The 13,289-nt window shown below is 58.3% G+C and overlaps 3 protein-coding genes across 3 annotated transcripts; all 3 read right to left on the reverse strand.

Moving 5' to 3' along the window:
- Positions 1-1,783: 1,783 nt before the first annotated feature.
- JDV02_000614 (uncharacterized protein) lies at positions 1,784-6,113 on the reverse strand. Its single transcript, XM_047981445.1, has 3 exons — positions 4,645-6,113; positions 4,305-4,581; positions 1,784-4,222 (listed from the first exon to the last, which is right to left on the reverse strand). The coding sequence occupies exons 1-3, from the start codon at positions 4,993-4,995 to the stop codon at positions 2,145-2,147; spliced, it is 2,706 nt and encodes a 901-aa protein (XP_047837405.1). The 5' UTR covers positions 4,996-6,113; the 3' UTR covers positions 1,784-2,144.
- A 3,170-nt stretch (positions 6,114-9,283) lies between these two features.
- JDV02_000615 (uncharacterized protein) lies at positions 9,284-11,021 on the reverse strand. Its single transcript, XM_047981446.1, has 3 exons — positions 10,901-11,021; positions 9,873-10,797; positions 9,284-9,784 (listed from the first exon to the last, which is right to left on the reverse strand). Exons 2-3 carry the CDS (start codon positions 10,636-10,638, stop codon positions 9,321-9,323), a joined length of 1,230 nt encoding a protein of 409 aa, XP_047837406.1. The 5' UTR covers positions 10,639-10,797; positions 10,901-11,021; the 3' UTR covers positions 9,284-9,320.
- An 886-nt stretch (positions 11,022-11,907) lies between these two features.
- On the reverse strand, positions 11,908-12,617 carry JDV02_000616 (uncharacterized protein; the record flags this gene model as incomplete). The annotated part of the gene is made up of 3 exons (XM_047981447.1): positions 11,908-12,076; positions 12,247-12,475; positions 12,599-12,617. 3 exons carry the CDS (start codon positions 12,615-12,617, stop codon positions 11,908-11,910), a joined length of 417 nt encoding a protein of 138 aa, XP_047837407.1.
- Positions 12,618-13,289: the final 672 nt, after the last annotated feature.

Genomic DNA, 13,289 nt, shown 5'->3' on the forward strand with positions numbered 1-13,289 from the left:
GGGCCTTGAATCCTCCAAGGACTTGCACTTCGATATGAGCTGCTATTCCCGTGAGCCATTCCCTTGCCTTCCAAGTCGCACCCACCACCTACATGTACTAAGAACTAACTTGCGACTGTCACTCATGCTTATCCACTTTCCATTTACGTTCCACCACAGGCAAAGACACACGCCTCGGGGCGCGCCACGTCCACCCACAGCATCTTCCGACTAGGCACCGACTAGGTAGGTGGTGCAGTTCGGGTCTTCGCTTTCGTTTAACCTCGTCTGCGCCTAACTTGGCGAGGTGTCGAGCTGGGCTAGAAAGCCAGACTCTCTCTGCCGCGCTGCCCTGATGGGGAGAAAGGCAAATAAAGTGCGCCGCCTACCGCGTAAACGCCATGGTAGCGTTTGGGAAACGTCCACAATGCTGCTACGGATTGTGAGCGTCATCTTTCGGTCCTCTTCAACAGCTGCTGGGCGCCAGTTGAGACTGATCGCTGGGGCTCCGCAACGACAAGAGAGGACGCTGAGTTCAATTTGGGGCTTGCCGGGGATAGAGACTTATCGGGTTGAGGTTGTTACCCGAATGTTGTCGAGACACGCTCCGGAGGGAGGCCAGCAGAACGCATAGTTGCTGACGGGCTGCAACTCCAGCTGCACTCAGCCATTGCGAAGGCCGCGCCCAACAGCGACAATCGGGGTAGACAAGAGCTCCGAATCCCCGACACTGCTCTCCGCCATCTCCTTCACACCACCATCCACTCAGTCAATGAGACCGGCAATTTCGGGCTGCATTGTTCGATGACGTCGCCTGCCGCTACGGAAGATGCCGTATTCGTGTATACAAGACCACGCGAATCCTGCCGTGACACAGCGAAGTCACATGCCCCTACTGCTGCGTCCGCACTGCCCACCAACGTGTTCGCCCCCCTTGCATTGTCTGCTTACAGTCCATTTACTGTATCGCCCAAATAAGCATAACCCTGCGCCGGTCGAGGGCCGGCGGGCGCGTCAGCAGCCAGAACGGAACTGGGAAAGGAACCCCAGAACGGCAAGATAGGTCCATCTACGCGAGGTTCCGCATATAGAGGAGGACTTGAGCCAGGGTTCAGCCTCGGGGAGCACTACGTTTGTATGTGGACTTGAGACCGAGCCCGGGCCTTAGCCTCGACAAGACGGTGTAAAACGTCGCCGTAGAGGGCGAAAGAGCCTCCAAAGCTTGGCAAAGGCTTGCTTACTACTAATATATTCCATTGCGTGACGTCAGACACAACAGCCCCCAACGAACATGTTGGCTGAAAGCCTACAGGGGATGGAGCCGCGGCGTAGGAGGGAGAGCAATGCTGACGAGCCTAAATGTGTCGAGGCTGAAAAGAACCCCTCCCCTTGAATCACAGTCTGACAGGGCTTCGCGCCCCCATCAATCGCGGCCGGCAACTTCCTTGTTAGACAAATCCCGGGCAGCCAGCTGGCCGGCCGGCAAAAGGGGCGGCTTGCTGTAAGCCTGCCGCCAAGGCGATTGCATCGACTGTCACCGACACGCGACATCGTGGGAGTGGGGAGGGCTCTCTCTGCTGATGAATGATGCATGTAAGCTGCAGTAGCAATTGACACCCCCGAACTCAGGGTCAATTGCAGCGCTGAGACTCTTCGTCGCTACTTCGGGAGGAAGAAGAAGCCTCATGCCTCTTCTCGCTGGCATGAATGGGGCCGCGGAAACGTGCAAACCCCCAAGGGCGAACGAATGCGACAGACAAATGCTCATTCATGTTCCGGTGACGGACCGATCATCGTTTCGAGAGGCCCGACCAGCCAACCTTGCGCTTAAGAGCCAAAAGAGGATACTCAAGGCCAAGGCTCAAATTATGCAATGCAGTCTGTCTGGCATCTACTCTATGAGATGTACTATACTGTAGGTTTCGTCGTCTATCGTGCCCTTCTTGTCAATCTTCTATGCGATGTTCATATAACGCATTGCAATGCCCGTATAACGTGAAAACAAACACAATAACAACAGCCAAAAGCACAAAACCAAAAAAAAAAAGAGAGTTGCCAAGATGAAAAAAGGGCCGACTCTCAACGCTGGGTCTCGTAAATGCTCATCATAAAACCTGCTCGATACGACAAAGCATTATTGCATCACCGTGCATTGCCTTGCCTTTTTATCGAGCCGCCAAGACCGTGGCGGTACTCCCCCTGGCTGTCATGTCGTCGGTGTCGTAGCGAATGCCGGAGGCGTTGGCCTGGGCATTGTCGAGGTCCAGCTCGCCCTTTTCGCCCATGCCGCCCTCGAGCAGCTCGCCGCCCTCCATGACGGTCCGGAGCTGCAGGCCCGCGTCCTTGGAGTAGACGCGGAATCCGACGATGCACACGGCGTTCCACGGGTCCGGCATCTTCTCCTCCTCCGTGTCGTACTCGTCGCGGGGAGGCGGGATCCCCACGGGCTGCGTGCGGGGCTTGCGGATGAAGTCGTCGCTGCTGTAGAGCTCCTCCCAGTCCTCGACCGGGGAGTCAGACGAGTTTCCGTCAGACTCATCCTTGGCGACGACCTCGCCGCGCTTCGCTGACTGCTCCGGCTTGGCCTTGTCTGACTCTTCCCGCGCCGGGGCTGGTGGTGGTGGTGGTGGCGGTGGCGGACCGCCGACTGGTGGCACGTCCTGCTTCTTGTCCGACGAAACGACGACGACGGAGCCTTCGCTCTTTGGGGTCTCTACAGGCGAGCCGCTCGAGTCCGAGGCGGCAGCGCTGGGATCGTCGTCGTCTTTGGTCTCGTCGGCGTCTGCTGGCTCCTTCTTGGCGGGATCAGCCTCCGTCAGGCTCAGACGTTCCGCGGCCTGACGGATCTCGTCTGCCTTGTTGCTCTCCTCCTCTTCGCGCTCCCGCTGTCTCTTCCGCTCTTCCCTGGCGTCCCTCGCTCGCTGCTTCTTCTCCTCGTTCTTCTTGGCCTGCTGCTTGTTGACGTTGCGCTGGAGGTGACGCTTCTCCCACGCATGCCGTCGCTCCTTTTGGCGCAGCCCGGATGCCTTCTGCTGATCGCGCTTCTTCCTCAGCGCGGCCACCTTTTCCATGTGGTTCCACGCCTTGCTGTGCGCGAGGTCGTATGCGTATCCGACCTGTTCCAACTTCGGATGCTCGACGCGCTCCTTGAGTTCCCGCTTGACGACCTGCTCGACCGAAGGCGCGTCGCCGTCCCGCTCGCCCGTCACCTTGAGGTACACCACGTAGTTGCCGGCCGGCATGTCCGGGAGCTCGACGGAGACAGAGCGCTTCATGAAGTAGTTGCCGTGCGAGCGGACAATGTAGTCCTCCGCCCCCAGCCTGTCTTGATAGTGCAGGCGGAAGTGCAGGCGAAAGGTGTATTGCCCCTGGAGTCCCTTCCAGTAGCGGCCGTCCAGCTGAGACATGACGAGGACCAGCGGCGAGTCCTTGGTGAGCGAGATGTGGAATTTCTCGTGATACTCGGCCTTCCACGGGACGTCGACGCCAACCCACTTCTGGGAGGACCGCCAGTCGGGATCCCGGAACAGTCGTGTGCGGTCGAAGTGGGTGTACTTGGCGATTAGATCCTCGTACGAGATCCAGAAGACGGAGTCGCTGCCAAAGGTGTGCCCGAGCTCGGCTTGGACATCGGTTGTCCACTCCTTGGAACCGTCGCTCCACGCGCCTTGCCAGAGACCCTTGCGGACCTTTCCCCATGGGTTGCGCAGCTTCACCAGGCGCTGTCCAGACTTGAGCGTGCGGGCTTCCAACACGATGTAGGCGTGTGCCTCGCAGATGCCATCGCGCTGGCCGTACCCATGCTCGAGGAGGCCGGTCGAGCAGCCGAAGAGGAACTCTTGGTTGACCTTTGACATTTCGTTGTCCCAGAATTCGTCCGTGTCGAGAATATCGGACGAGAGGAGCTCGGTTGTGACACCGCCCGAGAGGTCCTCGAGCCCTTCGCCGATCCAGCCTCCGGATAGGGACCCGTAGTCGCCGTGAGCCTTGGCGTAGGCCTTTTCCAGGAGAGGGACCCAGGTCTCGTTCTGGTCCTTGCACTGGCCGAAGAAAAGGGCCTTGGAGCCCGTCTGGTACGTCTTGCGGTACACCGCCTCGACGTCTTCGCGGTCAATTTGCTGGAGCAGATCGCGTTGCAGGCTAGGGCAGTCCCAGCAAGGAGACTTGAGGTAGAGCTTGTCGTCGATGATTGAGTAGACCCATTCTCCGTCTCTGTAAAAGACGAATCCGTAGATGCCAATCTCTGTGGAGCGCCGTGGTTAAGATGATTTGCATAATACGCATACGGGTGCCGCGCGCGCCCGGGAACAAACATGGAAACTTACTCGTGTCGTGCGCAACACACGTGCGCTTGATGCCCTCCTCGACGTTGGCCATGGCGGTCATTCCCGCCATGATCCAGCAGTCGCCAAGGCCTCCCTGCTTGACGTCGGCACCGTTGAGATCCTTCATGAAGGTGGGCTTTTCGAAGATTTCGTGCACCCTCTTTACGGCTTTGGGGACAGAATCGCTGGACCCCAGGAGCGTGGTCTTGTTGAGCTCAAACTTTTGGCTGCCAAGGCTGTTGAGACAGTGGCCCTTTTGATATTTGAGATCCCAATCCTGTCGGCTGGTCAGACGGCGGCGCATGCAACAAAACGTACGCGGGATTCTGTCTGTACTTACCAAGTCCCAACCCGGGTCGCGGTATCTCATGTTGACCCGCTTGCACTCCCTGACGATCTTCTGGACCTTTCGGCGACATTCCTCGACGGCTCGCTCATAGCCTTCGCTCAGGAGCTCGTTTGGCCTGTCGGAGCTGGCCGCATTGGGAGTGACGGGGTCGAAGGGCAGCACGGAGAGCGCCTTGTGGAATTTGCGGTTGGAGAATTTCTTCCAGATGCGGTTGATGGACTGTTGCGGCGGAACGCGGCGCTTGCGCTTCTTCTTCTGGTCCTGGCTGTTGCCATTGCTGGTGGGCTGGATCCGCGGCCGGCGCGGGTCTTCTGACTCTTCGGAGGAACTGTAGCCGTGCATTCTATTCACCCCTGTGCCCGCTGCTCATACGCAGGATGGTGTCGGCGCTTTTTCTCAGGCCCTTTGGAAGTTGGTTGATGCCACCTACGGTGAGGTGTGATGTGTCGTTCCCCAGGGCTTGTGGTGTTGTAAGGGATCAAGGCCCGTACTAACGTTACTATGTTACTTACTGCTTTGGAGGTGGTACATGTGGTGACGATAAATTCGCAAAAAGGATAAAAAAGGCAGCGGAGAAGAAGAAACGAGGAAGGGATGGGGTTTTGAAGGCCGGGGTTACCCCCCCCCCAGGGGAATGACTTGACTCTGGGAGTGAACCGACGTCGGGCCCCTGACTAGGGTGCGCGCTCGATTGGCCCTCCAATTCAGGACACCTCACCGACAGATAAGAGGAATCTGGGGATTGCATGCTCACCGGGCACGCCAAGGCTACATGATTGGCTGGAGCAGGTGAGGCTGCGACGGATCTGCCGGCGTCGGAGGGCGGCGGCGGGTGGGTGTTGTAGCAACTTGTTGGTGAGTGGCAACCCATCAGTGTCTTGTGGAACCAGGGCCCCTGACCATGCCTACCCAGGAACGCCTCCCGTCCTTTTGGGTTTGCACTGACATGAAAGGTCGGGTGACGGCGGCGAGGAACCAGACTTGGGGGCTTTGCTGACTCGTCGCATGTCCGTGATGCCGTGCGACGAACCCAGCCTCACTCGCTCACTGCCTTGCCGCCCAAGCCGAGGGGAAGAAAGGTTCTGCGAGGAGTAACAGTAATTTACGAAGGTAGGTAAGCACAACATGACGTGAAGAACTGTTGGGCCATGGTTCGGAGTCTTTTCCGGGAGCCCCGTCCCGGGAGCCCCATGCAAGACCCTTCGGTATGGACATGGACATTGAAGAAGGGCGGCCGGCGGTGAGGGACCGACCGCTTTCTTCTTCCTGCTCGAACAGAGTCTGAGCCATTGTGTCTCCACGGCGGGTAGAGAGTCCCTGAAACCAGCCCTTGGCCGTCACTTGAAACGACCTTTGGCCAGGTACAACTGCAGTGCGTCTAGGACTCGATGGACTGTACTGTACTGTACGCCGTCCGAGGGACTGGAGGGAGTTGAGGGGAGGCCCAAGACCAGACGGGGCAGCCTGGGTGTCGTTTCTGGAGGGTGTGGCCGTCATCTGAGTCGCCCGTCGTCCGGATTCCATGTGGGTCTCCGTGTGGATTTTAGGGGTCCAAACGGGGGGTCCGATTTTTGGCATTGACGATGACAGTGCGGGGAGGCACGAGGTGATGCGAGAGAGAGCCCGCTTTTGAGGAGTTTCAATGGAGACGGGGGGGAGGAAGCCTTGAAAGCATACAAGGTTCCAATTGTCACTCACCGTGTTGAGAGGCCATCAACACTCGATCTGCGCTGTTTGAGACGCTGAAGACATGAAGCAGCTGAAGAGCAATCCAAAACAAAAAAAAAAAAAAAAAAAAAAACCTCATCCTCCGGTCATCAGCGGGAGGAGGCGCGGTTTCGGCCGGCCGTTCCTTGCCCGTTCCAGAAGCAGGCGCATTCAGCGCTGACTCTCCGTCTGATCCCGTGGCTGCACATGCTGACCGCACTGCCGAGCCCGAATTGTCGAGCCGCACCCGCACCCGATCGGCGTGGTGGCAGTCAGTGGTGGTGATGGTGGGCCGCCAACTTTGCAAGGATTTCCTTTTCTCGCCCACCCTCACGAGTCACGGTCTGCGACTGCGGTACGTACTTTGAACTTTGTACACCTGGCCCCAATATTGCACGTGACTTGGATTAGGCAGTGCCGCGAAAAGAACGAAACAAACAGTTCTTCTGGAACGACCCCATCGGATGGCGTGCCGTTGGTTTGCTGCATCGTGTGAGTGTTGGCCGCTCAATTGAAAAGGGAGGGGTTTTCTCTGTGTGCCGGAACACTCCCCAAACCCTCCCCCCCTGGATCGAGGCGGGCGCGACGGGCCTCGGACGCCCTGGACCGGCGTGGGGGGAAGGGCCGCTTTTGCAGAGCCAGGGGTTTTCGCTGTGTGCGGCGTTGGGGTCCGAGAGCAATCAGGCGGGTTTGAATGGACAGTATCCGTACAGTCGACTAACTAACGTACTTCGTACCAAGTACGGAGAAGACGGATGGACCCTGATCGGCGACGGACGGACGGACGGCTGAGATGGAACCGCAGACACCCTCAAAGCACGGCAAGGCGATGTTGGCCTTCTTCCCCGAGCGCCCCCAGGCAACCCATCTCCAGAGACCACACACAGAGTTGCCTCTGTCAGCAACGGCATGTCTTGCGATTCGTCGCCCGGCGATGCTGCCGAGTCCTGGGCTCCGACATGCCTTTGGCTGGTGGTCGGGACATCCGCGATAGGCTGCTGACGAAGTGCACTTCTTTCCTACGATGCGCCCTCTTACGTGAGAGCTGCTCGGACCAACAACAACGGCATCGGTATCGAGCTAATGTAATGCCTCGAGCTCCGGGCCTGCTTGCATATGTACAGTATGTATATACTTTGTACGTACCGAAAATGCGCGTGCCGTGGGTTGTGGTGAAGCTTGCGCCAAAGTCGGAGAGCAGATGCGAGGGAGAGGGCAAGCAGGCGAGGATGCTTTGTTGCAGATCGACAGGGTATTGCTGCTACCGTGGAAATACAAACAACTTTGCTGTACCGAGTCGAGGCAGTAATAGTCAGTTAGTTAGTAACCCACGCATGCATGCAATCCGTCAGCCAGCCAGCCGGGGTCGTCGTCCAGGGATTCATGTCTTGGTCTTGCATCCATCCCGCCATGGATCAAATCTTGACCGCCACGAGGCGGCAGCGACAGCAGCGAAGCCATCAATGCCGCATCAAATCGCATTCTTTCATCCTCTGGCGAACACGGGCCGGCTCACCGAGATCCACCTTGGGGCAAGCCAAAATGCAACAACGCCTCAGCTACCACTTCCCATGTCATGGCGTGTCATGCTGCCTGCCCTGCCCCGTGTAAGCTACGTAGCTCTTTCGGCAGCGCCTACCGTTCATGAATATCCCCGTTTCAGGTTGCTTTACCAAGTACTACGAAGCCTTTGGTCCTCGAATGCGCACCTGTGTCGCATCTTCTCCGAACGACATGGTGAGCGGCAAGCGACCAGGGCGACGACTACAACCTGGGCCCCTCGATTTTCCACATATATTTTTTGCAGAAGCATGGAATACCCAGGTACGACGTAGCAACCTCGACCATACTCGACCTCGATTTGTGCGGCCGCTAGCCTGCAATGGCAGGCCAACCCGACGGGACAGCGCGAGAGCAGCAGAGCAGCGCGTAGGAAGCACGCCCGTCGGCCGGCGAGCCTTGTCTCGTCACCACCCCCGTTACGCCGCCCACCGCGCCGGCCGCTGGACCTGAGTATTCCAGAGGCCGCCTCCAGTCGCGTACACCCAGGTCCAGCGCTGAGAGGGAAGCATCTCCACGCTCACCATGCCCTTCCCGGTTTCGAACTACAGCGCATCAGCCCCCTCGCAAGCGCGCTGTCGGCAAGCGCACCGTCGGCCGTATAGATCCACCGGCGATTCTTGCGCGGTACCTTGGGCGTCTGGCATCCTGGGGGCCGTCGATTGAAGGCAGGCTCGCGGCGCACGCTTTCGTTGAGACAGCGTACTTCAAGCGAGAGCGCGAGCGAGAGGCTACCCGCGCGCAGCCACGAGGACCGCTCCGGGTGACCAACCCCGATCCCATCCCGGAGGAGCCAGAATCATCCAATGGAGATGGCGTAAGCAGAGAGCAGAGATGGCCTCCTTGATGAGGTACTGACATTATTTTAGACATCCAAAGTCGAGCCAAAGGTCATAGTTATTCCGCAAAATCAAGACCAAGGTGGAACAGAGCATTTCGACGAGGCCATGGAGCTTTTTGACGCTGAAACCTCGTCCGTTATCACGGCAATGACAACAACATCCTCCCGCTGCTCTGACGACTACAGCCAACCATCAAGCTCGTGTCTGGTGCCGCCAGTTATCTGGACACGTCCCTGGCGGAGGCAAGTATGGCGCGAGCCAGGCGCTTGGCTGTGCGGCCACTGCGAGCGATACCTGAACCGGGCCGACGTCGCGCTGGCACAGCAGCAGTTCGAACTGTCCCTGGCCTACCCATTCGTGAGGGAGGACGGCTTGCCGATCCGTCAAAGAACTTGCGAACAATGCAGGCAGCTCAGCTTTTGTAGAAGCTTTGAGCAGGACGGGCTATGATGGGGCTTGTGCTGATGCAATTTGGAAAGGAATGAAGGCATGGCCAGAACGCAGGTAGCCAAGGTGAAACGGAGCGATATATTGGGTTGTATATTATTTCTTCTTCTATCAAGCGCTGGATTGACCAACGACGTGCACCTCCGTTGGCGCACCCTTTGGTGATGACGATACATGGTGCTCAGACTCAGGCGCGGGGCTCTCTCTATCCAGTTCATCGGCAATGAGGGCCTGATGCTGACCCCGTTTTGCGTCGACGCGCCGCCTCCACGGCTTGTACAGGAGGATGGATCCGAGACCGACGACGACAAAGACGCCGCAGATGCTGCCGCCAATGATGTCGAAATGATCGCCCACATCGGAAACGCCGTCCCAAAACCTCCCTTCGGGCTCGGCCACGTTCTGTATCAGGGACAGGACCTGGATGATGCCGATGAAGGCGGAGACGAAGACGGTGATGCCGGTGAGGACAATAGAGTAGTAGAGGATGGCGACCACGTCGCGCCTAAAGGCTCTGGACGTGTAGAGGGCCATCATGAGGGCGCCGTCGGTTGTGTCCAGCAAGCACATGCCGGCTGCCGGGAGGGGAGGGGGGGTTCATGATTAGCACCAATGCACACATCATCAACGGGAATAAGACCGGATCCGGATGCGTCGACTTACACGTAAAGAGAATGGGGAAGATGAGGATGAGCCATATGCTCGTCCCTTTGATGGCCTGGATGCTGGCGATGCCGAGAATGGCCACCTCGGAACTCGTGTCGAAGCCAAGGCCAAAGACGACGCCGAGAGGGTACATTTTCCAAGGGCGATCGATGGCCTTGAAAAGAAACTTGAAGGTGCGGGCGAGGAAGCCGGCGCCCTCGAGGTCAAACTGCCCGTTGCCCGCATCGGCAGCGCCCTCATCCTCGCTGTCCTCGCCCATGCGCCGCCGCGAGGCCAGCACCTCGCGCAGGCGCTTAACCAGCCTGTAGAGCACCCACCCGTTGCCGAGGCACAAGACGATGAGGAAGGTGGCGCTGACGGCGGTGCCGATGATGTTGCCGACGCGGGTGAAGCCGTCGAAGCGATCGCGCAGGGCGCCGCTGGTGGCGGCGACGACGATGCAGGTGACGATGACGATGGTGCTGTGGCCGAGGGAGAAGAAGGTGCCGACGGTGGCGGGGCGCTGGCCCGAGGCGATGAGGCGCCGCGTCATGAGGTCGATGGCCGAGATGTGGTCGGCGTCGAGGGCGTGCCGCAGGCCGAGCGTGTAGGACAGCGCGGCGGGCGAGATGAGCGCCGGGTGGAAGTGCAGCACTACGGCGATGGCGGACCAGACGAGGGCGTTGACGAGGACGAGCGACGAGATGGCTATCAGGCTGTTGGTGGGCAGGGGCCGTAGGAAGCCCGGCTTTGCCGGCAGGGGCAGCCCGAGGCGACGGCCCATGATGGCTGTTGTTGTTGTCGTTGTAGTTTTCGTTGTCGCCGGAAGTGCGCTGAGTGAGTGAGAGTCCTGGTGTTTTGAACTCAAACTATCGTGATGATGAAGTTGCTTGAGTTGCAAGTCGAAAACACCATATCAAGCTGGCGTAGATGAAGACGAACCCTGCACGCAGCTACATTTAGGAATAAATAACTAGAAAAGAGGCATACTAAGAAAAGGAAAAGAGCAGGAAACCAAAAGCGCAAAAAAAAAAGAGCAGACCGACTTCGTGCAACCCCGATCGCCGCCGTGGTAGTGGTGGTGGTGAAAGCGCTCCGGCGCTCGCTCGCCCCGACCAGCGTGCTACTACCCCACATCTCGGCCGACGTCGAGATAAGAGACATGCAGCATTATAACGAGCAGCTTCAGGTAATAAAGCGAGGTTTGTGTGGTGTGGATTCGGCCGGCCCTGGCTGGCGCCCTGGGCGAGCGACTCGCGTGGCTTATCAGCCGCCGCCGGGCGGGCGCGCTAGGCCGTTGCGACTGTCGGGGCGTTCCGATGGGAGGGCATTTTGGCCGGGGTTGGCAGTCGGTGCCAGTAGGGACCGCCGAAGAATGAAGTGGCTGCTAGATGGAGACGTCTCTTTGGGGATCGGCTGTGGGGGAGCGATGGGGAGAGAAGGGTGGGGGTTGAGACGGCTCAGATGGGATGGACATGTTGGTGATGATGAGAGAGCGGGCAGGTGGTGGCACGAAAAACATGCCATGAGAGAGAGAGCTGAGCAGCCTTCGCGTAACGAGATCAACAAGTTGAAGAACGCTGGTTTCTTTCTTCTTGATTACTTGATCAAAGCTACTCGACCTGCTCATGACGTGCCGCTACGCTTGAAGTTGTCAGGTCTCCCCTCCTCCCCACTGATGAATGAGACCGGAACACCTTGGTCTTCACCCACTCTCCACCCTGCGTGTAGTACCAAGTTAGGAAGGAAGTGCCATCTGATATTCGCCGGGCCCTTTTCGCCGAGGCCATGGAAGACACCACCACCACCACCAACAAAAAAAGACAAGTCGACATTTCAGCCCGGAGACGGGTCAGACCCCTGTTGACGGGTGTGTAGTATGTGCATGTCTTGTTCCCCGGAGCCGACGATTTCCGTGCGCAATAGCCTCGTCTCGTGCCGTCCCGCGTTGTAACAGCATCTTGGTACTACTGCTCTCATGTCGCAGCGTGAAGCTAAAGAAGCATGCAGCAGCGGGCTCCCGCGCATCTCGAGCTCCAGTCCAGTCCAGTCCTCATGCAGGCGGCGCCGTGCCGTCGTCGCCCTCTTTGTTTCCGTTTCCGCAGGCGCCCTTCAACAAGGACGTCGCCAGCCACTCGCACATGGGCTCGTCCTCGGCGTCCACCTCAAAGTCGAACCTCGTGACGTCCTCTTTGTACGGCCACAGGTACGTGCTTGTAACCCTACATCGCCCAGGGGGGCCAGCCGTAGATGATTAGCGCCATTCCCATTATGCACTCCCCCTCTCTGCTGATTGTGATGGTAGTACGTAGCGGGATGCGAGTGCTCCAAGCCGGGGGAGGGGAGGGGGGATGTTTTTGTCTGTGTGTAGCCTGCTTGCTTGCTTGCTCACCGGTGGTGCTCGTCGCTCGCCTGGTACGCCTCCAGCGCCGCCCTGTCGCGGTGGAAGCTCAGCAGCGCGAAATGGTACCCCTTGCTGCGCTCGATGGGATCCGTCACCGACGGCCCCCCGACGACGAGTCGCTGGTTCAGCACGCAGGGCAGGCGGCGCAGCGTCTTGAGCTCGCGCACAAATGCGGCCTTGTGTGACTCGGAGACGTCCGGCCGGAACTTGAAGAGCACTGTGGGGGTTGTCAGGGAAGTATTAGTCCATATACTGTTGTGGTCGCTTCCAGTCCCGCGACACGACATACGTCGAGGGCGTCATCTCTTTCTATGCCTTGGGCTTTTGCTCGCAGACCTACCGATGTGAATGACAGTCATATTGGACTATGAGGGAATGCCTCTTTTGTTGTGTAAATTTGGTTTTGCTACTATTACCTAGTGCTGTTGTGTAAGTTTGCCCGCTCCGTTTAAGACCCTGGTGTGCCCCAATGCCCCCCAGTGTCTTGAAAACGGGAACAGTCCGTAGTCGATCCACAGCGGCGGAGAAAAGCCGCGCAGGCAGTTCCAACTTCTCTCCCCCTCTCTCTCCCCCGCCTCTGGGCAGGTTCTATCTACCCAGTCCAAGACAGGCGTCTACTCGGCAGCAAGACGGGCCAAGACCTCCGAAGGGCCTGTTTGGAAACGTAATAGTAGCAAGCCCCAGACACATCAAAGGGCTATCCAAGGGCAGACGTCCACAGAACAGACAGACTATTATTTGCGCCTGTGACACGTACCGCATATCGCAGTTTCGCCGACGAATGATCAAATGCGCGCAACACAACGCCGTGCCAAGAGCGCGCGTTGCAATAAGACTGTATGTAAATACATGTTGCTGCTGTTGATTTGTTTAGCTAGGGCGTGGGTGGTGACACGACACCACCCCATCGTTGTGTGCCCCTTTTACGTATCAACTTAGTAGCTAGTGTGGAAAAATCTCCGTGTTGGCTTCAACTCACACCGTTGCGCAACCACCCTGTTTTGGAAGATAACCACCTCTTTCAGTGGGCA

The sequence above is a fragment of the Purpureocillium takamizusanense genome, chromosome 1 (genome assembly GCF_022605165.1).
Source record: "Purpureocillium takamizusanense chromosome 1, complete sequence".
In the NCBI taxonomy this organism is placed as follows: domain Eukaryota; kingdom Fungi; phylum Ascomycota; class Sordariomycetes; order Hypocreales; family Ophiocordycipitaceae; genus Purpureocillium; species Purpureocillium takamizusanense.